The sequence below is a fragment of the Castor canadensis genome, chromosome 12 (assembly GCF_047511655.1).
Source record: "Castor canadensis chromosome 12, mCasCan1.hap1v2, whole genome shotgun sequence".
Taxonomy (NCBI): Eukaryota; Metazoa; Chordata; class Mammalia; order Rodentia; family Castoridae; genus Castor; species Castor canadensis.
The window spans coordinates 37,739,959-37,767,223 of record NC_133397.1 but is presented as its reverse complement, the minus strand read 5'-3'; the positions used below and the strand labels follow the sequence as shown (position 1 = coordinate 37,767,223).

General features: G+C 34.0%; 1 protein-coding gene across 1 annotated transcript in view; it reads left to right on the top strand.

The window, feature by feature from the left end:
* The window catches only part of Lrpprc (leucine rich pentatricopeptide repeat containing), a 99,123-nt gene that overhangs the window by 32,875 nt on the left and 38,983 nt on the right, over positions 1–27,265 (top strand). Inside the window, exons 15-25 of the mRNA XM_020185683.2 lie at positions 10,985–11,012; positions 12,955–13,012; positions 14,062–14,168; positions 14,381–14,458; positions 14,802–14,846; positions 15,181–15,294; positions 16,295–16,425; positions 17,220–17,305; positions 18,714–18,921; positions 26,152–26,276; positions 26,739–26,845. Of these exons, the coding sequence (XP_020041272.1) occupies positions 10,985–11,012; positions 12,955–13,012; positions 14,062–14,168; positions 14,381–14,458; positions 14,802–14,846; positions 15,181–15,294; positions 16,295–16,425; positions 17,220–17,305; positions 18,714–18,921; positions 26,152–26,276; positions 26,739–26,845 (1,087 nt within the window). The remainder of the gene's footprint in view (positions 1–10,984; positions 11,013–12,954; positions 13,013–14,061; positions 14,169–14,380; positions 14,459–14,801; positions 14,847–15,180; positions 15,295–16,294; positions 16,426–17,219; positions 17,306–18,713; positions 18,922–26,151; positions 26,277–26,738; positions 26,846–27,265) is intronic.

The window sequence follows — 27,265 nt, the reverse complement described above, 5'->3', positions numbered from 1 at the left end:
CCAAGAAATGCATATTTTTGTAAATATCCTGTTACCAAGGAGAAAGTGCTGTTTGAAAATGGCAAGTTGGAGTTACAGATTTGCATATATAACAGTTTATTCTTTGAGCATTTAATTATAAGGCCACTTTCATTCAGTATAATACTACTACTCTCCTGTGTGTTCAAGGAATGTTAATGACATTTTTACTTGTCTATTTTCTTTTACTACATTGAGATTCGTAAGGTAGGCTAAGTACAAAGAAAAGAAGTTTATTTAGTTCATAGTTCTAGAGGTTCAAAGGCATAGTGCTGGTTTTGACTCAGCTCTATTTAGGGCCATCATGGCAGATGACATCATGATGGGAATGACTGGAAGGAAGAAATCACATCATAAAACTGCCAGAGAACAGTTTAGGGAGTTGGAGTAATTCTTTTAACACTTTGCTCTGGCAAGAGCCCTAGAGTCCCACAAGAACTACTGTGATCCCTTCTGAGGGCATGCCCACAGTGCTGTAAGACCTCACATTAGGCCCACCTCTTTTATTTTTTAGGCCTCTCCTCTTTACCACACTGAGGACCAAGCTTCCAACACATGAACCCTCGGGAAGTAAATTCCAGCCATATCCTAGCACCCTCCAATTTTGTTATTTTAAAAATATTCAAAGAAAAGTTGAAGGACTAGTAAATGAATCACCAACATGGTCTGTTTAGATACACCAATTGTTAATTCCATGCCATATTTACTTGTTTTCCTTTTCTCATACATTTGTACTTGATACACATACACACACATAAATTTTTGTCTTTTTTGCTGAACTACTTAAAGACACTGAGTCTTTCACTGAATCTTAAAGACATGGTAATCTATTGCATGAAGAAAGGTAGTTGTTCTTATATTCTGATATACTGGGTACCTGAAATGATCCTACCTGTTTTATCCCTTAAGAATAAGGTCATCAGTGGGTGCTGGTGACTCACACCTGTTATCCTAGCTACTCAGAAGACAGAGGTCAGAAGGATTGAGGTTTGAAGCCAGCCCCAGCAAATAGTTTGCAAGACCCTATCTTGAAAAGATCCATCACAAAAAAGGGCTGGTGGAGTGACTGAAAATATAGGCCCTGAGTTCAAGCCCCAGTACCACAAAAAAAAAAAAAAAAAAAAGAATAAGGTCATCATCTGTATATAATCATAGTATGACCCATAAAATACTAGTAAAACTATCATCATTTATATACATAATCCATTTAGATTTTTCCAGTTTTAAAATTTTCTTTTCCAGTGTTTTACTTTTTAGCTGAGGATTCAGTTAAATTCATGCAGTTCATTTTTATTGCTAAGTCTCTTTACTCTCCCTTTTTGTGTGTGGTACTGGGGTCCCATTGCTTTCGTTCTGTGGCGGAGTAGCACATCTCGGTAGGAATGTGTGGTGGGAGCAAAACTGCTTACTTCATGCCCAGGAAGCAAAATGGAAAGAAGAAGGGACTGGGGTCCCACAATGCCCTTGGAAGGCACAGCCCCAGTGACCTAAGAACCTTCCACAAAGTCCCTCCTCCAAAAGGCTCTACCACCTCCCACTATCACACCCTGGGGACCAGACCTTTAACATGTGGGTCTGTGGGGGAAGTATGGCACTTGGTTAAGTAATTCCTCTGTCTTTCCCTTGCAAAGAAGCCTAATGTCCTTTGTAATTGGTAAGAAATCTGTGGGGTGATACTTTGGGTCACATTGTCTACCCTGTTTTCCCACCCTCTTTCACTCCTTGACTTTAGAAGCCATTGGTAATCTGCGTTGAATCAGTTAACATTGGTGGTTGTTAAAAGGATAAGTTTCTAATTTTGTCTGGTATTAGTCCCAGAAGTTTATATGTCATTTTCTGGTGGGAGCACTAGTTTTCTGTACACATCTATGAGCCTGTATTGCAGGCAACAGGAGGTCAGATAAGTTGTGGAATTCTGTGTTGCTGCCTTTTTCTTAACATAAAACTATCACTGAAGAGTGATAAGAAAAAATAGAAAAAGGACAAGATCCAGGCCTTTAAGACTATAATTTGAAATGGTCTATATAAACAAGTGGATCAAAATGCATTTTTAAAAAAATGAACCCTAATGCATTACAATGTGAAATGTAGTAACATTTTCAAATAGTTTTCCTTGATGAAAGACTTAAAAGTTTTTCTCCTTAACTTCCAGGTTGTGGGTATTTCTTTTAACTTCACTAACCTTATATGTTTTCGTTAGTTTGAATAACATTCATTGTATTTCATAAATCCTAGATTTCTTTCTTTTTTCTTTTGGTGGTACATGAGTTTGAACTCAGGGCCTTACCCTTGCTAAGCAGGTTCTGCCAGCCCTTTTATGTGTTGGGTACTTTTTGAGATAGGGTCTCACTTTCATTTTCCCTGGGCTGACCTCAAACCTCTGATCCTCCTCAGTAGTTAGTATTATAGGCGTGAGCCATTGGTGCCCAGTGTTTGGAGTTAGATTTTTTTTGGGGGAGGGGAGGGGTTGAACCCAGGGCCTTGTGCTTGCTAGGCAGGTGCTCTACCACTTGAGCCATGCTCCTAGCCCAAATCCTAGATTTCTTAATGCAGTGGGAAAAGCTCAAATGATGTTATATACCTGGGTTTGTCATTGAGCTGATTTAGTGTATAGACCTGCCTGCCTCTGCAGTGAATGTGCTTGCTTGCTGTTCTTTTATTGTGACTGCCACTTAATTTCGTGTCATCATTGGTGCTATAAGGTTGGTTTTTTTGGTCACTTTTGTAACCTCTGTACACTTAACCTTTAGTAGACTATATGCACATAAAATTTGCTACTTTTTCTTTATTGTACATTGGTATATTAAGTTGTCGTAAGATGAGTAAGGTTATGAATAAAAGACATAAATGTCTTTTTTTGGTTTTTTTAGTTATTTTATGACAAGGATTTTGTGGCATCTGTTTTGATGATTCTTAATTCTGAATAAAGTAGACTAATGTGTGATGTAGAGGCTTGACCAAGGCAGCGATACATTTAGAATGCATTTCAATCTCAGACATTGTCTGTTTCATTTCTAAATATTCAGGGCTTTTTTTTTAATGTCTTCTGTGACTTTAATATGTTCTTGGGGTTTTTTTCTTCCTCCTTGAACATAGGAAGATCTATTAATAATAGTTGTTTTCAGGTCTTTGTCTACTAATTCTGTTATCTGAGTCATTTCTGGGTCTGTTTTGATTAGTTTTTCTCCTCATTATGGATCACCAACCATACTTTTCTACTTTGTAAATTGTTTTCTCTGTGTGTGTACATGCCTGCCAGGGGAGCAATGATGATTGAGCTCAGGGCCTCATGCATGCTAGGCCAGTGCTATACCTCTTGAGTCACATCCCTAGGCCCTTTGTAATTTTCTTACTGGTTGCCAGACATTGTGAATTTCACAGTTGGACCTTGAATTTTTTTGTACCCCTTTTTGAGTTTTGTTCTGAGACAGTTAAGTTGCTTAGAAACAATTCTCTAGCGCTTGCTCTTTTTTTTTTTAAGTTTGAAATGACACACAAAAATTGTACATATTTGTGGGCCTAGCACTTGCTTTAATGCTTTGTTAGTTAAGACTAGAATAGCCTTTAATGCAGGATTATTCCCACTAAATTGGCTTGTGGCAGTTTTTTGAGTACTGCATTTGGTGGCCATACATTTTGACACTTGGCAATGTGAACTGTACTGAGCCCTATAGGAGGAGTTCTGGGAGTGTTCTACCAGCTTTCATTGGGAGCATCTGAACAGGTCACAGGTTGTTCCCTAGGCTTAGTATTTCCTCCCATACATGTACTCATCAGTACTCAGCTAAAGACTGAAGGTTGCTCTCTCTAGATCACTAGAACATGCTCCAGTCAGGGCACCCCTCTAATTCACCCTGTGAATTCTTTGCTGGCTTTTCGAGTGCTCACTTTACAGAACTGGGTATTAGGTTTTTCCCTCCTCAGACTGGGTGTTAGGATTTTCCCTTCTCTAGAAACTCTCCAAACAAAAAGCTGGAGCAGCCGTAAGGTTTGTTTCCCTTCTTTCAGGCATCATTGTTTTCTACTGGCTTTGGCCCAGTGTCTACAATCATTATTTCTGTTTTTTACTTGTTTGAGGTGGAAGATGTGTCCAATCCCTGTTATATTCTGCCACTGCTAGGAAGTGGAAGTCTTTTAGAATTCTTTTCTTTAATTAAAAATAAGGATATTCTCTTCTAGAAACATATTTCAATATGTAGGTTCAAATACTATATTGCTCATTTTTTATTGTAGATATAAAATTTCAGATTGTGGTAGTTTAGTATTATTCATAATAATATGGGCATAATCAGAAGGATTTATGACTTGAGTCATTTCTTTCTTTCCCTCCCACCCCCAAAACTATTAAAAATTCTAACTAACTGATGTGATTGCAGTCCTTTATTCTCAGCACGTAATGTAGCCGTGATAATCTTTCATTTGATGTCAAATCAAATAGTACATATTTTAAAATCCTTTTGTCAGTGTAATTGTCAACAGCCACCTGTCATGCTTCTTAAGGTCCCAAGGTATACTAGCAAGTATAGAATTGGCTGGGTGACTAGGAGAAAACTGAGTACAGCTTGGCACTGAATCACAGTTTAACTGTGTCATCGCCCCTGGAGTCGTGCTAGCTTACCTGTAGCCCCTAGACTTAATTAAGCACATGAAAGATGCACCAAAGTTACTCCTTCCCCAAAATAAGATAATCAGAAATCTAAGAGTTATAGAGCATTATAATTAGGTATCACTTTAGATAAGCCTAAGGGAAATTTGGCTATGCATTTCATTATTGGAATGCAACTTTTAGGGTTATCTACCTTTTAATAAAGCCTGCTTAGCACTAGTAGCAGGTACAGGGCCTAACTAACATGTGCTCACACTTATTTTTCATGCTATCCTATAATATTTTTGCAAAACACTGTTTTCTTTATGCCTTTTGAGAATAGTGTTTGAGTGGAAAGTCAGTATTTGTGTACATTGATACACTTAGGAAATGGTAATTGCATATCAATCGAGTGAAATGCCTTCCTGGAGATTTTGATCTTTTAAATTGTTTTCTACATAATTAGTATTTTTTTCTTTACTTTCCTTTCTCTTTTTGTATTGTTTTCAATTTTGGTTTGGTTTGCTTTGTTTGGTTTTTTATGTTCTACTTGCTATTATATTTCCATTGAGTTTTTCATTTCTGCTACCATAATTTTTATTTCCATAATCTCTTGAAATCTATAAATTCCTAAAATAGCATCTTACTATTTCATGGATAAGTTTTTATCTCTTAGAGGATACTAATAATAGTTTTCTATAAGTCTTTCCTCATCTGATTATTGTCTGTTTCCTACAGGTTTTTATCTGTTACTTTTCCTCCCCTATCCTAAATATCTGAGGATCTTTGATTAAGAGTAAGGACTGTAAAAAGTGATTAGAATCTCTGAATTTGTTAGTGGGGATTATACACTTGGAGCTGACTCTGGGATTAGCTGAGTGGCTCAAGTTGAGATTGTTGGTGTCGGCATTATGTATGTCCTTTGTGAATGGGACATCTCATTCTAATGAGAAGTCTTTGGGATGCTATGTGAAGGAAAGTGTTAGGTATTTCCCTCCTTCCCCCATGTTAGTATTTAGCACATATTGTTACTTAATGTTCAGAGACTTTTGTTTTATTCTTCAAAGAAGAATCCTTAGTTTTCTGCTGCAGTCAGAAAGGGGCATTATCCAATGTTGAGTTGAAGAAGACCTACGGACCTGCTGTTTCCAATAAGGGAATGTAGAATCTGTACCTTTTGAAGATGCGGTTGCATCTGGTTTGGACCAGATCTCCTTACCAGTGTCTTAGAATTTGACATTCTCTTTACAGCTAATTTGGTTGTTACTTGTCTATCTCCTTTTAACTTATGGTATTTATTTGTACCTATCTGTATTTCAATTTATTTTATGTGCCATTGAAAAAAATCTTTTTATTGAAGTGGAGTATTGGGAAGAAGCAAAATTAGATGAAAATTGTCAGTCTAACATCCATATAGTTGATTCAGAAAATCCCTAGGTAAGTTTTAAAGCTAAGTACTTTGTGTCTCAATCTCTTCATCTTTATAATGGCTCTGATCATTATGCTTAATGCAGAGATGTTGTAACCACTAAATAAATTAATAAAGTGTTTAATTAGTTCATGAGAGCTCAGAAAACATTAGCTCTTATGAGTGTGTGCCAAGGACTAGGAATGCTGGATAATAGGCAATTCAAGGACAAATAAGAAACTTCTTGTCCCTGTGTTGTTCACAGTTGGAGGCATGAGAGTAAGCATACAACTGCAAACTAATCTTGATAATTATGAATGTGTAGAGGAGAAAGTACTATCCCTTTCTGTGAAGGGTAGGGAAGGGGTAGATCAAGGCAAAATGTATAAAGAAGGTAGTAAGATTAGTATCGAAGGATGGATGAGAATTTGTACAGGTGAGAGGAAGGGCATTTCTGGCAGGGGCACTGAGACTGAAAGAACTAATGTGTCTGGGGACCCACAGCTCAGGAAAGCATAAAATAGCAAGAAGTAAAGTGGAATGATAACATAGCATTCTTCATGACTGGTCTTATTCTATGTTAAGAAGTATGGACCCTGAGTCATGGCTTTGAGCCATTAAAAAGTTTATATAATGAAGATAAGAGAGATATATATATTCTGAGTGGGGAAAGAAGGGTGGTGCAGATAAAGGTAGATGGGAAATAGGCAACATGGAGAGATGATTAACTATTATTGGGATCCATTGAGCCTGTGGAACTTCCAGGGGAAGATATTTTCTTGCAGTGTTGGGGATTAAACCTAGGGCTTGTGCATCTAGACAAATGCTGTACCACTGAGGTCACATCCCAGCCTTGCTAAAGATACTTTACTTAGCATTTCTAAGTCTGTTTCTTCTGTGAAACAAGGAATTAAAACACCTACATGCAGGATTTTATTTGTTTGTTTATTTATGGTGCTGGGGTTTGAACTCAGGGCCTACACATTGAACTACTCCATCAGCCCTTTTTTGTGGTTTTTTTTTTTTTGAAATAGGGTCTCATGAACTATGTGCCCAGGCTGGCTTCGAACTGCGATCCTCCTGATCTCTGTCTCCTGAGTAGCTAGGATTATAGGCATGAGCTACCAGTGCCCAGCTTGCAAGAATGTTTTTAAAGTGAAAAATGAGCTGGATATTGGTGGCTCATGCCTGTATTCCTAGCTGTTTGGGAGGCTAAGATTGAGAGGATCAACATTTGAGGCAAAAAGTTCACAAGACCCCCATTTCAATCAATAGCTAGATGTGTTGGAGTATGCCTGTCATACCAGCTACTCAGGATACTTGATTGGGAGGAATGCAGTTCTAGGCAACCCAGACAAAAAGTTTGAGATGCTCCATCTTAGTCAACAGCTAGCCAGGTATGATGGTGTGGACCTGTCATCCCAGGTATTGTGGAAAGCATTAAATAGGAGGATCATGGTCCAGGCCAGCCTGGGCAAAAAGGGAGACCCTTTTTCCAAAATAACTGGAGCAAAAAGGGCCCTTAGGAAGAAGCAGTTAGTGTTTGGCTTCTTGTTTCATGCTGGGGGTGAACAGAGTCTGTATGTTTTGGGGATTGTTTTTGTTTCATACCTGTGAATGTATGAATGTACAATGTAGTTAGTTGTACATCAATTTATAGTGCTTTTGGTCATTTTCAATTGTTTTAGCTATCTGTGCAGTTTTAAAAGTTTATACCAATGTGTTCGTTAAGGTATTATATTACCAGATTTGAGAACAACTTTGTGTGTGTGTGTGTGTGTGTGTGTGTGTGTGTGTGTGTGTGTGTGTTAAGAGTTCGAACTTGGGGCCTCACACTTGCTAGGCAGGTGCTCTGCCACTTGAGTCACTCTGCTAGCCTTATTTTTTATTGCAGAGTTCTCAAACATTCACAAAAGTAGAACTCCCTATACCATCACCTAGCTTAACTGTTAAGATTTTGGCAATCCTGTTTCATCTATATCCTCCCTCCTTCCTTTTTTCTTGGACTGTTAAAAGTAACTAGAGACTTCTTGTCATTACACCTGTAGATATTTCAGATGCATCTCACAACTTATTTTAAACAAAAAACATAACCATCATCATATTGCTACCCTTGATAAAATTAACAGCAGTGGATAAGAAGAATTAATAGATTCCCAAAGAGGTTCAGGATGAAGCAAAAGTGAAGAACCATTTCAAGGCTTATGTACTTAATATTGTGTACTTATGGATGGAGCATTACCCTCTCACTTTTTAGCAAACCCTTTGAATTTTTCTACTTTCCTCCTATTTTTTAGATGTAATAGACATCTGCAGATTAAGATTCCTTGGAATTCAAACCATTTGTCTTTACTTTAACTTACTCTTTTCTATGTGGTGTTTTATCGTCATAATATCTTGAGTCCTCACTATTTTTTCTCTTACTCTTTGACAAATCAAAAATGAAAACTCAGACCTTTGTGGGGTTTTTGCATATGGAAATGATAGGCAGAGCACTCTGCTCTGTAACTAGTGGGTGGCTTTGATGAGAGATGTCTTGTAAAGTTGAGAGATTGTTTGCCACTGTAACTTAGAGATAGGATTTTTAGATTGATTTAGCATTCTTTTTGTTAACTGATTTTTTAAAGATTTTGTTCCCCAAAATCAAAATCAATACCATACTAAAGTATAATGATGTTTATGGCTTTGTAACCATGTTTTTCCCACTTCCAGATTTTTTTCAAAACTTTTTCTTACTGTGTTATAGTAGGAGAGACGGTCATAAGGAAAAGGATTATGGAAAAGCTGGGCGCAGGTAGCTCACATCTGTAATCCTAGCTACTCAGGAGGCAGACATCAGGAGGATCATGGGTTGAAGCCATGAAAGAGGTCTGGTGGAGTGGCTCAATGGGTAGGCCCTAAATTTAAGCCCCACTACCAAAAAAAATAAAATAAAACACAACAAAAAAGAAAAGGGTTATGGAAATATATTTATTTATTAAACAGTTTTTGTTTTGAAATAATTATAAGCACAGGAAGTAACAAAGTTACAAAGTCCTATGTTCTCTCCTCCCATTTTCCTTAGTTTAGTTGTAGTTACATCCTGCATAACTGTAGTACATTGTCAAAAGTATAGAAATTAAACATTGATACATTTGTATTTAATTCTGTCATTTTATTACATGTATATATATGTAACCACCATTGCAATGAAAATATAGAATTATTCTGTTACCACAACTATCCCCCTGCTATTACCCCTACATAGGCATTTCCCCTCCATCCCTAACCTATGACAACACCTAATTTATCCTCAGTTTATATAATTTTGTTATTTTTGTAAATATTACATAAGTAGATTTCTATAGGATGTCCTCTTTTGCCTTTTTCACTCAGAATAATGCCCCTGCAGTCCATCCAAGTTGTTGCATGCATCAATACTTCATTCTGAATATGTTTTTAGTGTAAAAATATATGCTCCGTTAACTCACTATACCAAAACTCAGTCCACCCATAAGTGCCTAATGTCATGCATGTTTAAAAAGACCTACAAACCTAGCCAGGCCCCAGTGGCTCACACCTGTAATCCCAACTGAGATCAGGAGGATTGTGGTTCGTAACAAACCCAGGTAAATAGTTACCGAGACCCTATCTCAAAAAAGGGTTGACAAGTGGCTCAAGTTGTAAGAGTGCTGGCCTAACAATTTTGAGGCTCTCAAAATTGTTCAGATCCCTCCAAAATTAAATAAATAAGCCTGTGAATTTTTGTGAGTCATGTATATGTTTACATTGTAAAATTACTGTGAAAATAACAGTTTTCTTAAAGTTTGAATTAAATATGTAAGTCTTCTAAACATCAAGTATTTGAAATTTAGAAGTAATGTAAAATCAGCGTCAATCTGTTATTCTGTATTATAAATGGTTTCTCACTTAACTAGGCAAAATATGGGTTCTTTTTCACTTTCTTTGAAATAAATTCAAAATTACAGAAAATTACATAAATAGTATAAGGAACTCATGTATACAGTATTCATCAATTTAACATTTAGCATTTTGTGACATCATTATTTACTGCTTCCATGCAGCTATCAGTCTGTCAGTTTATATTTATACAAATGTATTTTTTCTGAATTATTTGAGCCTAAATTGCATTTATCGTAATCATTACCCTTTGTCATTATGTAATCCCACGGAACCAGGATGTACCCTTAACTCAATCATAGCATAATTAACAAATTAAGGAACTTAACATAACTGTACTATTTTTAGCTAATAGTGCATATTCTAATTTTATCATTTATGTCTTTTTTCGCATTTCCTCCCCTTCATAATCCAGTTTAGGGATGGATGTTCGTTGTCATTTCTGTTATATTTTCTCTAACCTGGAATAATTCTTTAGCTTTTTATTTTCACTAATCTGGAACTTCGGCCTTTGTCTTTTATGAAATTGACATTTTTTGAGACTGTGGGTCAGTTATGTTATAGACTGTTTCTCATAGTGGTTCCCCTGATTAGCTTCAGGTTATACACCAGCTGTATGCCACATTAGGGATATTCTTTTAGTTGTATTACATCTAAAGGCACGTGGTGCCATCAGCATCTCATTAGTGATGTTAGTTTTGATCACTCAGTCAAGGTGTTCTGTCTTTCCATTATGTATTTACTGTTTTTCCCATAACAAGTAGCAGGCAGTCTACGGGCCGATACTTTGAAACCGTGCAAATAATCCTACTCCATTAAACTTGGACTCCAATGCTTTAGGGTTGGTTCTTTAGTGATTCTTATCCAAACCAATCTTTATTTTGAAGATTCAATGTGGGTGAGGCTCACCATCTAAATTGCCTTGTCCAGTAATTCAACTTGATTTTGCAAACATTTGTTAATTTAAAAGCTCTGACCTGTGTACATTACATAATATAATTGCTGGTATATTTTAACTTAAAATGTTTTTAAAACCTCTGGATTTATTTTTAATCCTTTGCTGCCCTCTGCAGGTCCATGAATATAGATCTTTGGAGCAAGGTGAGTACCTTAATATATGTAAAATGCCAATAAGATCAAAAGTTTTAGTAGAGTCACATATTTATGGTATACTCTTATAGGTAAATGGATTCAGAATCTTGAAATGGTAGCTTTAAAACAACAGGAAATTTGTTATGGACATAGTCTTTAAATTAGTCCTAAAATCTAAGATTTTCAATTTTTCCAAATGAAAACTGTTAAAATTATTATAATATTTGACCTTACAGTTTAAAATTTTTCTTGATATGTGTATAGAAACATATGTATATGTGTAATGCATTATATGTGTGTGTGTTTCTAAATATGAATGGTATGCAGACCAACTTTATATTGTTACCTTTTTAAGATGTTTACTGATTTTATGCAGGAAGAACAACTATGAATTGCCTGAAAGATTTTCAGTTTACTAAAATCAGAGTACACATTATTAATTAAAATTCTTAGTTTAAGTTTGTTTTGGCTTGAGCTTTTTTGTGATGCTGGAGTTTGAAGCCATACTAGGAAAGTGCTCTACAACTGATCTACATATTTTTTAAAATTCATTCTATTTCTAGTGTTACTTGAACTGCCATTCAAGATATGTACTCAATTCTAATATATAGTTGGGATATTTATATTCTCTTTTGACCAGAGATATTTTTCATTGCTTAATTCCTTAAAAGTATTATTATCGTTCAAATTTGGATTGAGTATGATTGTCTTACATGTGATGTATGGCTATAATTTCTGATAGAATTGTCTTTGTGTTCTTGATTAAAAGATAGTTTGTAGGGGAGAATTGTTTTATTTTTCTTTTGAACAGTTCTTGTTTCTAACCTAACTGTCTTTTGAATTGCCATGAAATAAATGCAGCATGATTTTCATGGGGGCATACGACCAGTTTTTCCTAATTTTCCATATAGCAAATAAACAATAGTTCTAGTAATACAGTTTGAGTTGTAAACATTTACATATATGCCAGGCACTGACTTAAAAGCACATAAGCTCAGTTTACAGACTACATATAAAGTAGTTCAGAACTCCTAACCCATATCATTTTGAACAACTACTGTACGTCTCTTTTCTGTCTTCAGCCTGAGGGTGTGTATAATCAAGTACTGTGTTCAAAGCTACAAAGTCAGTACTACAGGTTGTGTAACAATTTTTGTCATAAAATGTATGTTTGAAGTTTTTAAATAAAAAGTTTGCTGGTAGAATTCATGTTGAAAATTAAATGTTTAGGAATATCTTTTAATTCTTATGAATTCAATTGATAAGAATTCTTGGGACCAAATATGTTAGAACTTTAGACCCTTTTTGTTTTAGTGCCATTAAAAATTAATGGAGAAATGACTTTGAATAACAAAAGATATAAATTATTTACTGGTTCAGTACATTTTACTGTATAGTTTCTGTAAAACCTCATTTAAAAGGAGGATAATGGGCCAGTATGGTGGTTCATGCCTATAATCCCTATACTCAGGAGGCTAGTGAGGCAGAAGGATGGCAAGTTCTAGGCCAGGCTGAGCCATACAGCAGGATTCTGTCTCCACAAACCTAAATAAGTAAATAAATGAAATGAAAGGAGGATATTAGTCCAGTTTTAACAAAACCAAAACCAGTATGATGAGAAATAATATTGGTCATAATACCAATGTGTTATTTTCTGTTTGTAAGAAATAATTTAAAATGATATATAAACAAATCGCTTTAGAGGCTTTCTTTGTGACATTTCATAAAACATTGCGGTTTTCCTTTGATGTATTTGTTTTTATTTTTAGAAGACAAACCTATTATTTAAAAACAAAACAATCTCTGGTGGGTGTGGGTGGTGTTGGATTACTGTGATACAGAATAATACCTTACTGGGGAGAGGCTTTATTATTTCAAGAATTCAATTTCAGATTGTATTTGTTCTTGTTTCCTTCTCTTGCTGCAATGCACAAATTTTCTGTCTTTCCAGATAACAGAATTATTGTACAAGGATGGACGTTATTGCCAGGAGCCCCCAGGACCAACGGGTACTGTTTCAATTTCGATGATTGTAACTTATCCACAGATCAATTCTTCTGTGTGATGATGGGCTAGAAGGATTACAGAAGTGAAGACTTTCTTTTTGAAAGTGAAATTTGATATTTTATTTTGATAACCGCAACATTTCAAGATCTGTAAGGCATTTGGTTTTTTTAATAATTATTTTTAAAGATAGGATTGTGAGACTTTCTTTTCAGATGTAAAGGAAATGTTTCCCATAGCATCTATGGAGACAAGCATAAAATTAGTGATTGTTAGTGTTTACATGATTTTAATGCTTTTCAGGTATAATTAGTTTTAAACATACAAAGTAGAAAAAAAGGTCTTGTGGATTTTTTTCCAACTTAAATATAATTTGTTACCTAAAAGACATTATTTTGGCATGTAATACTTTTCATGAAGCTTAGAATATATATATTGTTCTATAGGAATACTTTCTTGAAAGTTCAAATCTCTTATCCTAGGTATTAACACATGGCCCTATACATTTTATGCTTGAATGCATAAGAAAATTACTGTTGTTACAAAACATCTTTGTTAATCTTTGGATTTTCATTGGCTAATAGGCAGGTCTCCATGGGATTACTCTATCTGTTTATTAAAATTATTTAACTTTCTTTACTCAATATTTAGCAATCTTAATTTTGTATGTTTCCCAAATATACCACAAGAATTTGGTATAGAAATGTGTAAAGACATTTTTTTATTCTTAGTACTTGTGCTTTGGACAGAAGAGGGGTAAAGCCTTGGGCAGGACCACTTCTGTCACAGAGTGGTGGAAAAAAATAGATTGAAGTAAGATTCAGTACTGAAAAGCTGTCACTTGGTCTGAAAATAATTAATATTCCTTTCACTCACCAGTTAGATATGTGCTCCCAAAGCACATAATCTCTATGCCTCAGTGATCATTGTTGCCATTTCAGAGCCTCTCATCAGGGTGACATCTCACACCAAAATGATTTCTTATAAATTAATCTTGATAACATGACAGTCTCAGTAATTTTAGTGGAATGCTTTCTCTTGTTTTTTTCCACAGAAGCTGTTGGCTATTTTCTTTATAACTTGATTGACAGCATGAGTGACTCAGAGGTACAGGCCAAGGAGGAGCGTTTGAGACAATACTTCCATCAGCTGAAGGAGATGGTACCATTTCATTTTTTGCTATATAATGCCTGTCCTGCTTGACATGTATCTATTAGGTTTGAAATTGCTGCTTTTAAGTACAACCAGACCACTTCTCAATGACATGCAAGAGTTGGAGACTTAAATTATATCTGACATAATTTCTGTTAAGACAAATTTCAGTTTAGTTGTCTAAAACTCAGTGTTTTCCTCCCTCCCTTCCCTTCATACAGAATGTAAAAATTTCTGAAAATATCTACAGAGGCATTCGTAATCTTCTGGATAGCTACCACGTTCCTGAATTGATTAAGGTGTGTGAAATAGTAATCAACTTTATTAAATGCTTAATTTATGTGTAAAAACTCAAGATTTTATTTAAATATGATTTTGGCCAGGTGTTTTGTTTTTTTTTTCCAATGACCCTGAAACAAAGTTTTTCATTGATTGTTGTTAAAAACTGTTTATATAGTGAAGAATAAGTTTAAAACATTCATTGTATTGGTTAATAAAGTATAAACAGAATTATTGCAAAATTTTCGAAAGGTACAAAGATAGCAGTAAATGAAATTAAATTTTCAAAATTTGCTTTTGACATTTGCTGATATATTTTTCACTATGTTTTCTAATTCTGTGCTATTTAAATCTCAATTTTAGGATGTTAAGATGTTGGTTGAAAAAGAGAAGATAGACTCTCAAAAAGTAAGTAGAGGTTTGAGTGGATTCTACATGCTATAATAACCACATTTAGTGAGAATTTTAGATGGTCCTGGTAAAACCACTATTTCCTAACATTTTTATCATCTTGTATATGTGTAAGAATTTAGTAAATCCCATTTCCCATCTCAGAAAAATCAGCAGATCTAGGAAATTCGCATATATTGTGGGGATGTCCTGGAGACAATCCATGGATTCCAAGATTAATATCCCAGACGACATTTATATCGAGGAAAGTACATAGTCAATTTAAAGGGAAGAGAGGTAAGGGCTGTATTTGCTTTTTGTAGTAAATTTTTCTTTTTTTCTATTTCTGTAGACTTTGCAACTTACATCATCTGATTTAGAGTCTACACTTGAAAACCTGAAAGCTAAAAATCAACCTATAGGAGATGTCCTAAAGCAGCTCATACTAATGCTTTGTTCAGAAGAGGTAACATTTGTTAAAATATTTCAAATATGCTACTGGAATAAATACTCTGTTGATCACAGTAACCAACACCCAATATAATATTTATAATTGTTACAATTGATTATTGCTTGAGAACAATGCAATTAAATGAAAGGTTAACTAATTTTAGTTACACCTTGAATGGCATGTTTTCAGGTTGCTGTAGTTTGTTTACAATAATCTGCAAAGTGAATGATAGTAACAGCCGTGATAGGTTTATCATACATGCCAAATGTCCTTTCAAGCCATGGCTCCAGTTTCTTATATCTAGATTGTCAAGCAACTGATACATGCAGTAGTCATTTGCAAGTCAAATATTACTAGCTTGTTAATGCAGGGATTGAAATTCCATTTTCCTGCTGGAAAAAAGCTCTTTCTGAGATAAAGGGTCTTTTGCCGTTTTCAGCAGGCGTCCAGCTGTACTTTGTGTTCATTTTAGTGTGTGTCTGCAATTTATGGGATATCGCTAGACTTCTTTCAGTTTCTAGTTCGGTATAGTTTAGTCATAAACCTATGGTTTTATAGGGGGAAAAAAAAATGTAAGTAACGTTGAGATTATAGTATGGTACTATGACATTCTAAAAGATATTTTCACAATACTTGAATCCTAAACTATACTTGAGGAACTTTTAAATGATATGTCTTTCTGCATCTGGAAATTACATTGTGCGTAGAGGCTGACCTGAGAAATACTTAATGTGAAAGTCTTCTTTAAAATGATATGCAATACAGAAAGCTGAAACATCAAATTTAATGTAAATAGTAGCTTATTTTACATCACCAATAACAAATCTTTTGTAATCCTACATCCATATCTAGCTTTTTAAAAAGTGAATAAAAATACCAAGGGACAGAGTCAGGTTGATAGCCTGGAACCATTTACTTTTGAAGACACTCTTTAACTTTTTAAAAACTTTGAACATTCAAACTATGACATTTTTATATATTAATTTTTCTCTTTCACATCAATTTTTTATTTTAGAATATGCAAAAAGCCCTTGAATTGAAAGCAAAATATGAATCAGACATGGTTATTGGTGGCTATGCAGCTTTAATAAATTTGTGCTGTCGGCATGACAATGCAGAAGATGCATTGAACTTGAAGCAAGAATTGTAAGTACCCTAGCACCAAAGCAAGTTATCAGCTTGCTAATATACAGCCCTTGGTGGATCACCTAGATTTAATATTACTATCCTATGGTAATAATTTTTAAAAATTCTTTTATTATTAAATGAAACTTCATAATGTAAGACTGATTAATCGTGACTTGTTTCAAGTAAGGTTTCTTTTTAGGTATGATAAGACATTCTAGTCCTCAAAGCCAAGGCTTTTTTTCCATTGGTTATACAATTGTCTATCGCAGTAGTGGTGATGGTAACTGTTTTATAAGCCTTGATAAGTTTTTTGTGCTTTATCTTAGTGTAAACAAACTTCTGTCCATTTCTCAAGTATCTTTCATTTCCCATCCTGATCGATTATATCAGATAATAATATGTCATTTTGGGTATCTCAGTGTTGACGATGAAGGCTAGAATCACTTAGAAAGTGCTGTGAAACCAAAGCATTTCTTATTGTGCGTAGTGTTAGATTTTCACTTCTGTAATCACTGTGAATGCAATTGCATGTGAATTAATATATTACTTAGAAAATAAATCTTAAGAATAGGGGCCAGGGGGAAGAGGGAGGGCGTAGGAGGGGGCAGGAGGGGAGAAAAGAGGGAGTGGGGGGGCAGAGGGGAGAAATGACCCAAAAATTGTATGCACATATGAATAAATGAAAAAAAATATAGAGGCAGTATTAATAACAATTCAGATCTTCTGAGGAGCTTTTGGAAAGTAATAAAATGGACATTGATGTCCTTTTCGTAGCTAACTGGCTTTTAATACAACTGGTTTTGTTTTTATAGAGACCGTTTACATTCATCTGCTGTCCTTGACACCAACAAGTATGTAGGCCTTGTAAGAGTATTGGGAAAACATGGCAAGCTCCAAGGTAAGCCTCGGCACATAAAGGAAAGATGTGATGCAAGTATTTGCCACTAGAATAACATGTGAATTGATATTAATGGTGTATCATGTCCTGTAAAGTGCTTGAACACTTTGCATATAAATTTACATGTGAATCCAACCAGAGCTGCATGGACATTGTAGGCCATTAGTTTTAATGGATTGGCAAGCTTGTCATTTACATTTGCACAGCTCAGTGCTTTTTGCATTTTTCTGCAGCTAGTTTTTATTAGCATTGCTGTTTGGATTGAGTTTGAAGATCACAACTTATGGCACAATTTGCTTATATGCCTGCACTAATGGCTTTGTTTTTGCTTAAGAAGATCTGAAGGCTGAACATAAAACTTAGGAACATAATCTAATATATAAGAATTTAAATTTTGCAGTATTTTGTCTCAACTTTTAATAACATTAACAAAATGTATATTTTAATTAAGGTTTTTATTTAGAAGTTCATGAGAAGAGTATAGCTAATCATATAGCCAATTTGCACGCTCTGATTTTCTTACTGTAGAGTTAATCCTTAACCTAATATAATGAATTGCACTTGATAATTAATTCTTACTGTTTGCTTGTTTCATCAGTTTGTGATTTGGGTTTATTTTAAAGCTTCCTTTTAGCCTCCCTCTTATCTTTTTATTTTTAGAAGACTCTTTAATTTTCTTACAGGGAAAAAATGTAGAGAAAATATTTGAACATTGAAATTTTTCCTACAAAGCCTAACACAGAAAACTCTTTATAAAAATTAGCCTGCTCTTTTAAAATCACTTTTTGTAACGTGGTCAAAACATTTTGTCTGTGTAATAATTAAGAACAACATTATAAAAATGCACTTATTCCATATCCTAAAATGTTTGTTTCTGCCTTACTAATGAAGCTTAATGAATCTAATGTATTAACATGCAGTCTTTTGGAAAGCTTTCATTGGCTCTGCTTGGCTAATTAGTATCGACATAGCAAACAGGCCCTATCGGTATCAGACCATTAGTCTGGCTGTATATACAGTGTAAACACATCTTTATTATCTGGCCTCCTGACAAGCCATCTGCTGAAGAAACAATGGTGTGATTTAGCAGATGTTAGCTCTGAACGATAAAAGCATCCATTTAGGAGGATCTTACAGCTATAGGGCAGACTGTACAGGGTTATGTGGTGCAGAGTGGGCACACAGTCCCTATCTATAATTTGTAGTCAAAGTTGCAGGGAAATGATAAAACCATGCTATTGTGGATTTATAATTGTAGTCTCGTTTAGAAATGCAAGTAGTAATTAACTTGAAATCGGCATTATACACTAGAATTTACATTCCTGCTGGGCTTGAAATGCTGTTTTAATAGCAGTTTGTTTTCCCTACATGAAATTACCTAAGGGTCTTTTGTGTTACTTCATTGTAGATGCTATTAACATTCTAAAAGAGATGAAAGAGAAGGATGTTCTTATCAAAGATGCAACACTCTTGTCCTTTTTCCACATCCTAAATGGTGCAGCTTTAAGAGGTGAAATAGAAACAGTGAAACAGTTGCATGAAGCCATCGTGACTCTAGGGTTAGCAAAACCATCCACCAACATAAGTTTCCCATTGGTCACTGTACACCTGGAAAAGTAAGTTAATTGAATTTTGAATTTTTAATGTTGGTGTTAAAAGAATGAGTCTAATCATTTCGGAATTATACTTTGTAAATGCTGTGATTTGAAATCCTTGGGAGTCATCTGCTAAAGAATAAGAGGACTACGAGAGGGACTAGGTGACCTTTAAAATCACCAGCAGCCCTGTGGCTCTATTACTTACTTCTCAATAAAATGTTCTCTGGTGACTTTTTTTTTTGTAGGAGCATGTGATGATATTACATGAAATCCAATCTGGTTATTGAGCTCAATAAAATGCTAATTATTAATAAATATAAGAAAGAAGGATCCTGTGTGGTTTTTTATCATATATTATGACTATAATTCAGGCAATAAATGTAGAAACGTATCTTCAGTACTCCTAATCTCCACATGCTATTTTAATTACATATACCAACTCAGTTAGCCTAGCTTTGTGAATGTTGGAGATATCTCTGTGTTGATGATCATGCAAGATTTATTGAGTTCAAGAATTTTTCATTTGAAATGGTCTTATTGGTGCCTAGTTTAAAGTATTTTTTGTAATGCAAATCGTAAAATCAGTTTATTCTTTTGTAATGAGTGAAATATTTTAGTGAGATGACTAGCATCTGTTTATTGCCTTTTCCTTTTGCTTTTGTTTTCTGTTAGCTCTTTTAATTTTCTAGATCTTACTTCTTTGTCATCTTTTCATGGTTTAATGAAGGTTGTAATCTGTGATTAGGATTTTCTGATTGTTGTATAGATGTTCCAGGAGAAAAATGTAATTTATATCTTAACAATTGTAAATCTTCCCAAATTTCTGGTAGTTTTTTAATTTATTTATTAGGAAATACAGTTAACTGGATATAATGAAAGACTTTGTATTGAATTTAAAATATAGAATTAAAAATACCTCTTTTAACTAGATTCTATTAGGAAATAAATCTATTCATACATGACAGCAAACACATGGGCACACACCCAAAATAATTCCTTTGCCATCCAATCATAGACAGTTATCAAAAGTTAAATGATTGTCCAAAACTTAACCTCCACGATCTCTTCTTTGAAAGAACTCTAGTGATTCGGACAATTACTGTGTTACTGAGTTCTCATATTCACAGCCACATTTATATGGAAGTCCTATAATTAATATGTTTCCTATTAGATTTTTTTTTCGATTATTTAAAAGATCCATCTCTGCAAATTGCATGTGGGACTCTACACAAAGATTTGAAAGAATTGGGCCCTGTGCCCAGAAGAATTAGTCCCTCATACATTACTGGGCAGAAATAAAATAATTAACAAAGAAAATGAGGCAATGATAGAAAGCATCTTACAAACGTGAAAGTTTTCCAAAAGAGGTCTGCAGATGGGGCTCACGAACCAAGGAGAACTTAGTCAAGGGAAAAATGGAAACAGCATGGAATTTAGATGTTAACCTGCAGCATCCTCTGTGCTTTTGGTTATTAGACTGGTCAAATATTTATATTTCTGTGACTGTGTTTGTGAATTGGGCTAAAGAAATCTAAAGTAGTATCTTTTTCCTTTATGGTGCCTTACTACTTTCAGATACTTGTAGAAATTATTAGCTTCTATTTCTTTACATAGATTTTTTGTTTGTTTTTATGTTATTTGGCTTTTTTTTGCTATCTTTACTTCGGAAAGACAGTCTCCATGACAAGGTCTTTCAGTTTAATCTATCATAATAAGAAGGTTATTTTCACTGTTTTAGAGTTAGGAGAATAATCAAAAGGAGACAAAGTAAGTTTCATAATTCAAGCCTTGTGGGTTTGGAGATAATGCATTTTTAAAATTCATTTGCTAAGGGAGCTCAAAAACAATAGTAGGTTTATGACATTATAAAGAAGTTGGTAAAATAACCTGTTTCTCTTTTGTCAAAGTGATACCTCTTGCATTGAACAGAAAAGAAATACTCAGTTAAACAAATTTTTGTACGCTTACTCTATTACATTCTACAAGCCATTTATCTATATGTGATCCAAATGAATGTTATTTTGAACATTTTCTTTTGTAACTGTTTTCTTTCACAATTTATTTCTTTTATTAAAATCATGCTTGATTCCAGGAGATGACAGAGATCCTCCACATTTGGGAAGAAAGAAATGCTTTAAAATAGGATAAAAGAGTTTTTGATTAATCTTCATGGGATGTTAAAGGAAATTAATAAAATCTGGCCCATTACATTTGAAAGCAAAGAAATTTGTATGATGCGGTTTCAGATTCACTTGTTTTATAGCTGATCCATTGTGGCTTCATTGCATGTGAAAAATATATGAAACTATTTAACTGGATTATATTAGTGCAAATGATCAAAGCAGCTTTAATTTCTGCTTTGGTTTTGGGGTTTTGGTGTAGGCTGTCTGCACATATGTATATCATTTAAGTGCATCATGGACTTTTTTTTTATCATCTTCCCAGAACTCTTGCTAAATTAATGTTGAGTTTGTCATAAATGTCACAATTTCTCTAAAATGAGCCTGTAAACAAGAAAAGTTTTGAAACTAATTTAACTTCAATAAGTTACATAAGTGGGAAATATACTTTTAAAATGCTGTTTATTCTGTCATACTTACTCCCCTTCAATTTTAGCATCTTCATTTGCATTGGATACTTATTTATGGGAATACTTGCCTTCTAGAGTAAAACTCTTTATGTACTGAAAGGAAATCAAGGAGGTTTGGTTCTTTTACTACATTATTGCAATTAAGAATTTAGCATCATCAGTGCCAAAGGACAAAAAGTGTTTCATTTGCCCTAGGGGACAGAACAGTGATAAGATGATTTTTCGTCAAGGATCATTGGGTCGTAATTAAGTTACATTCATGGCTATTGCTTTTTGAAGGATGATTGGTAAATGACAGGCTTCATGTGCTTAGTACGGACAGTGTGCAGTAAGGTTTTTTTCTCCCTCTGTCAGAAAATCCTGTTGAGCCTGATAATGTAAATGTGGCATTTTATTCTGAACAAAAGAGCAGGGAAATGAGCTATCTTGTCTAATCATTCAGTTGTTTAACACCGACTTCCAGTTTAGACTCAATTGGCTGGAAAGCACTTGACATGTGAAGTTAGTGCTGTTCCGAGCACATGTTTGAGTAAATTTTAAAGTAAGTGACAGCTAAATTGTACCTAGGGAAATTACAAAGCCTTCAACACAGTTAATTTTTTTGGGAGGATTAGTTGTAATTGCAATACCAGTCTCCTTGAAGATTCCTCATTTATAGATGATGAACAGAAAAAAACATGTAGCTCTTTCAAGGGCTGGTTTTCTTAACAGGATAATTTTTGTGAAGATGATGGTTTCTCCTGAATTGATTTCTCCCCATACTAAACATCTCCTGAAGATGTATAGAATAGTCTGTTTTCAGGGTGTTGTTTGATTTTTTTTTATGGCTTTTTTGAACTTTTTGCTCCCCCAGCTCTACTTTTCTCTAGTTATCTCAGATTTGGATCTTTTCAGTCAGTGAGCCCTTTAGGTAAATTGCCACTTCACTACATGATACTTTATGCATAATGTTGAAGCACTTTATTCCAATTAAAAATCAGTATTTGTCATCTTTTTGTAATTTACATTAAGTATCTGCTCTGAATTGAAAAATTATTTCCTAAGAATGTGAAAGAAGCCCAAGTTGAAAGCTAAAGACAGGTGAAGAGGCCGTTGTCACTGATCATTCTAATTTTTATAATTCAAGATCGTATGGAACACATCTATGATATATTGAGGAATTTGAGTCAGGAGTACTTTGTTTCCTGGTAACTTGAGGGAAATAGTTTTTACGAACAGTGGATTCTTTGTATGAATATACGTCTAGCAAGCTTACAACACAACCTAGTGTCTTTTCATTGATGTTATAGCATACTTCAGTTTCATACTAAAGTCTGAAGCAAGAGGTAACATATTACCTCTTCAACACCATGAGCTTTGTGCCTTTTTGATGTTTCTCTTAGTAATAATGAAAAATTACAGTTTGTACTAGTTTTTTATATAGTTTTATTCCCTTAAAAATGGATTATGAACAATAGAATGAATTTTGATTTGGAAAAAATAAATCTATTTCAATTAATAAATATAGCTTGCTTTTATGTGTACAGATCACTTAATGGATCTACCCTATTGTGTGTTTTCTTAAAATTTAGAATTATAGAATCATCTTCTCCCTAGTTTTGCCTTTATTTCTTAGGCTTGCAGAATCTTAGTAAAGTTTACATTGTTAATTGGTGTCAGTCAATGTATTAGTTTTTTTAAATGGCTGCTTCTTATCAGCATGTATAGTTTCATTGGTGAAAATTGATGTAGTCCAAAATTTTTTGTTGAGGGTCTAGCAGAATATGACAGAAAAAAAAAATGAAAGCAGCAGCAGGAAGCATGAGGGTCTAAGTTCAATTCCCAGTACCACCCAAAAAAAAAGTAAATAAAACTAAGAAAGATTTTTATTTTAGAGATAATAATAAGTTATATAGTTGATTTTCTTTTCATGTTATTTATGGTTTACGAAAGCAATGAGTAAATTTTTTTCAGGAATAGATTTTTAATTTGTATGCAAAGCTTTAGCAAGTATGCATATATATTAAAATATGCACAGAATTTAAGTTTTGAATGCAGAATTAATGTATCTGTAAGATTTTTGAAAGGATTATTATTTTTGAATAGAGTTTAAAATCATTTGTGGTATGCAAAAGAAATCATAGATCACTTCAGGTCACAGAAGCTAGAAGTATGCTGGGTAATGTGTTGGCTCCATTTTGGCTCAGAAGCATTTTTTTCCTTTTTTCTTTTGATTTTTGCTGCTATTGATGATTTTGTCAGGCCTCATAAATGATGATTTTATCTGGTAGTGTGAAACATGTGTGTGGATGAACCTGATCAGTACAGTATTAGACCTGGAATGCAAGGCAAAGGTCCTGAGTTCAGCCATTGTAAAATCCTGCTTTTTATCACCTGAGTTGGGTTCATGATTGGGATCAGAATCCATAGTCCTATGAGTATCCAACTATCTTTGTAGCAATATGAATTTTAAATGCTTTCTTTTTTAGATTTTTATTTCTATCACCTAAGTTTTCAAGATTTAGTAGGAAAAATTAATGATGACAAATTATGCAAGAAATGAAAAATTTTATCTTTTTAAAAGTGACATGATTCACCAACAAGTCAGAATGAAGAAAATAGAGACCAAAAAGAACCAGTCATTTACTTCATTTCTATCTTCAGTACTCTTCGTAAGGAGTGTTTCAGTGTAGATTTGTAATTCATTTTGTTGGCAACGCTAAGAGTAGTAACATTGGTACTTAAAATTACCAATAAACATATGAATTATTTCCATTTTTCTATTCTTGTCTTTTCTGTTGTTGTTCTGAGCATGTATAATCTTCAGAAGGATGTATTTGGAGACCAAGCACTATTAACATGTCGCTTTGATTGACAGAACAATTATTCATTCATTTATTGATAGCTTTGACCTAATGTAGAGGAAATATAACTGAGACAATACTATTTTAGTTTGGGAATGTATCCGAAAAAGCAAATCTTGCCAGTTTTAAAAGGATCGGTATATGTTGCTTTTACTCTTAAAAATGCTTTAGTAGTTCCCCATGCAGTGGAATTGTGGAAAGGCAACACTGAACCTGCGTCTGAGGCAGGGGAGGCTGATTATATAAAGCTTTATATCATATGCGGTAGCTGCTGTAGCATTTCTCTTGTATGACAGTAATCTAGCCTGCAACATCTACTTGCAGTTTTGAAATTAACCTGTAATTTAGTCTTCACCCCAAATGACAAAAATTCAAATGACTCTGTGGGGTGCCAGAAGATGCACTGTAAACAGGGCTTAGTCAGGGGATGAGGTAGAGCTCCTTTAGGACAAGCTGGGTCTCACTGTGATGGTATTACTGCATTGAAATTAATACTTCTTGCTTGTATTTTCCTTTTTTAGTGCAGCTTAAAATCTTAATCTAAATAAAAGAGCTATATATTCTAGGGCAACATAACATTTATATAATGGTCAAAAGTGTTAAGATTTTAGCAGGAAATTTTAAAAGGCTTTCTTTATTCCTTTTGAAAACTTGCCTAAGAGAAATTTGTATTCTCTACAAAGAACATTGCTAATTGTCACTAGTTTTGGATCTATGTCTAACTGTGCATCTTTTAAAAATGATTTTATACTCTTTTCAAGAATCTTTAGTTTGTTGTACCAGATTGTACCACTTTATTGGGTTATGCAAACAATAGTGCTTTTCCTAGAGCATAATGCATTATTAGATGTTCTGAATGGGAAGTGGGAAGTATAGGATCTGCTGCTAGAACCTTCTTCTGTTTACTTAGTAGCTTTAGGTCAATCAGTCAATCTTTAGGTACCTAGTTTCCTTGTTTCTTTAAAAATAAAGGAAGGTAGCAAGAGAATTAGATCACAAAATGTCTGTAGCTCCTCCAAGGTCTTAGGTATTTCTCACAATGTTATTTTCCATTTAAAGGAAAAAAGTACTTTTTAAGGACTTAGAAGAATATAGTTACACACTCTTGTTTAAGAAAGTCTGAGTTAATGAAAATATCCTTTTACCAGCATGTTTTTTTTTTTAAGAAAAAAAAAAGGCATGACTTTATAATTGGAAGTAGTTTTTTAAGCCTGACCCTCTAATAAAGAAAATGTATAAAATTCTCCTGGAATCCACTTACCCCACAATAATATTTTAGTTTTAGCAATAGTGTGTTCCTGTATACCTGGAACCTGAGGCTGTTTCCTAATTATCTAGTAAGGTGGCAGTATCAAAAATATTAAAAAGTTGTAAAGCGCTCAAAAATTGAATAGGTATTAATGGACATTTAATAATGTTTCTGAAATCTGAAATTGTGGAGGACCATAAAAGCACGTAAGTAGATGGAAAAAATTGATGACACTACTTGTTTCTTAGAAATAATTCATCCTTATAGCAACTTAGTACGTAAAATCTTCATCTGCTTTTACTTTTTTCCCCCTAAGTAACATATAGCAAGCAAAATAATAAAAGATGAAGCAAGGAAAACAGTGAACTACTAGAATGTGTGTCTTCTCAGCATTTATTTATATGTAAGGTTTGTTTTTCTCCCTCTTTTTTCTTTTTTTGATTTTGACTTTGTGGCTTTCTACCTTAAGTTGTACTCAACTATTTACATCTTTCTAGACTCTTGTTGAAAGCCTACACTGGATTTAGATACACTTTATTCATTGTTAATTTTTTGACTTTTCCAAGGGATGACTTACCTACTGCTCTTGATGCTGCCCTTGACTGCCATGCAAAGTATAAAATATTACCAAGGATTCATGATGTCTTATGTAAACTGATAGAGAAAGGCGAGACGGATCTGATCCAGAAAGGTCAGTTACCTTCTAATGTCTTCATGTAGTTGGACTTTTTTCCTTGCATATTTAATCTGAATACATTGTTGTGGAACAAAAATATAACAGAAAGGAAGTAGATACAGAGAGAAGCATTGCTGTACTTTTAAATTGACCTAAATTTAATGTTATAAATTTCCTTGACTTTTAATTCTGTTACTTTTGGAAAATTACCCCTGTTTTTGTGCTTCATTTCTTATTGATTTGCCTTTCTGAAGATGTTTTTTTAACCTTATCCTCACCAGTTCTCTTTAAAGCTAATATTATATACATATTCTATTAGATAAGGAATATGACAAAATTAATTAATGAAGCTATAACTGTTAACTTATTCTTAATATTTATTAATATAGTTATTTTGTATTTGTCCAGAACTTTATACGATGCTGTATTTCTGTTTCTTTTTCCTTCTTACATATTGTTTTCTTTTCTCCTGTCTAGCAATGGACTTTGTGAGCCAAGAACAAGGTGAAATGACAATGCTCTATGATCTCTTCTTTGCTTTCCTACAAACAGGAAATTACAAAGAGGCCAAGAAGATCATTGAGGTGTGACCTTTAAGTACAGTATTTTAATTGTACAGCTATTTAGACTCTTAATTAAAATACATTTAAAAAATTTTAACCTTTAATTAAAATTTGATTCATGTTAATAGAATTCAGTCCTAATAATGGGGTGGGGACTTGGCCAGCTTTTTTTACTGTTTATAATTGTTGTTCAGAAAAGGCAGTCTAGTTATATATTGATTTTGTTTCCTCACTTTGTTAAATATACTATTATATATCAAAATGATATTTGCATAGTAAATCTTGGATTGTGGAACAATTAAATTAAACTGGCATTCCTGGGTGTAAAGTTGCTAATCCTCTTTACCAAAGAGTTCTTTGTTCTTAAAAGCAATAGAATTTAATTTGCTGCAGACCATGCTCAGATTTATTTGTAATGCTTGTCTACAAGTTAATCAGCCA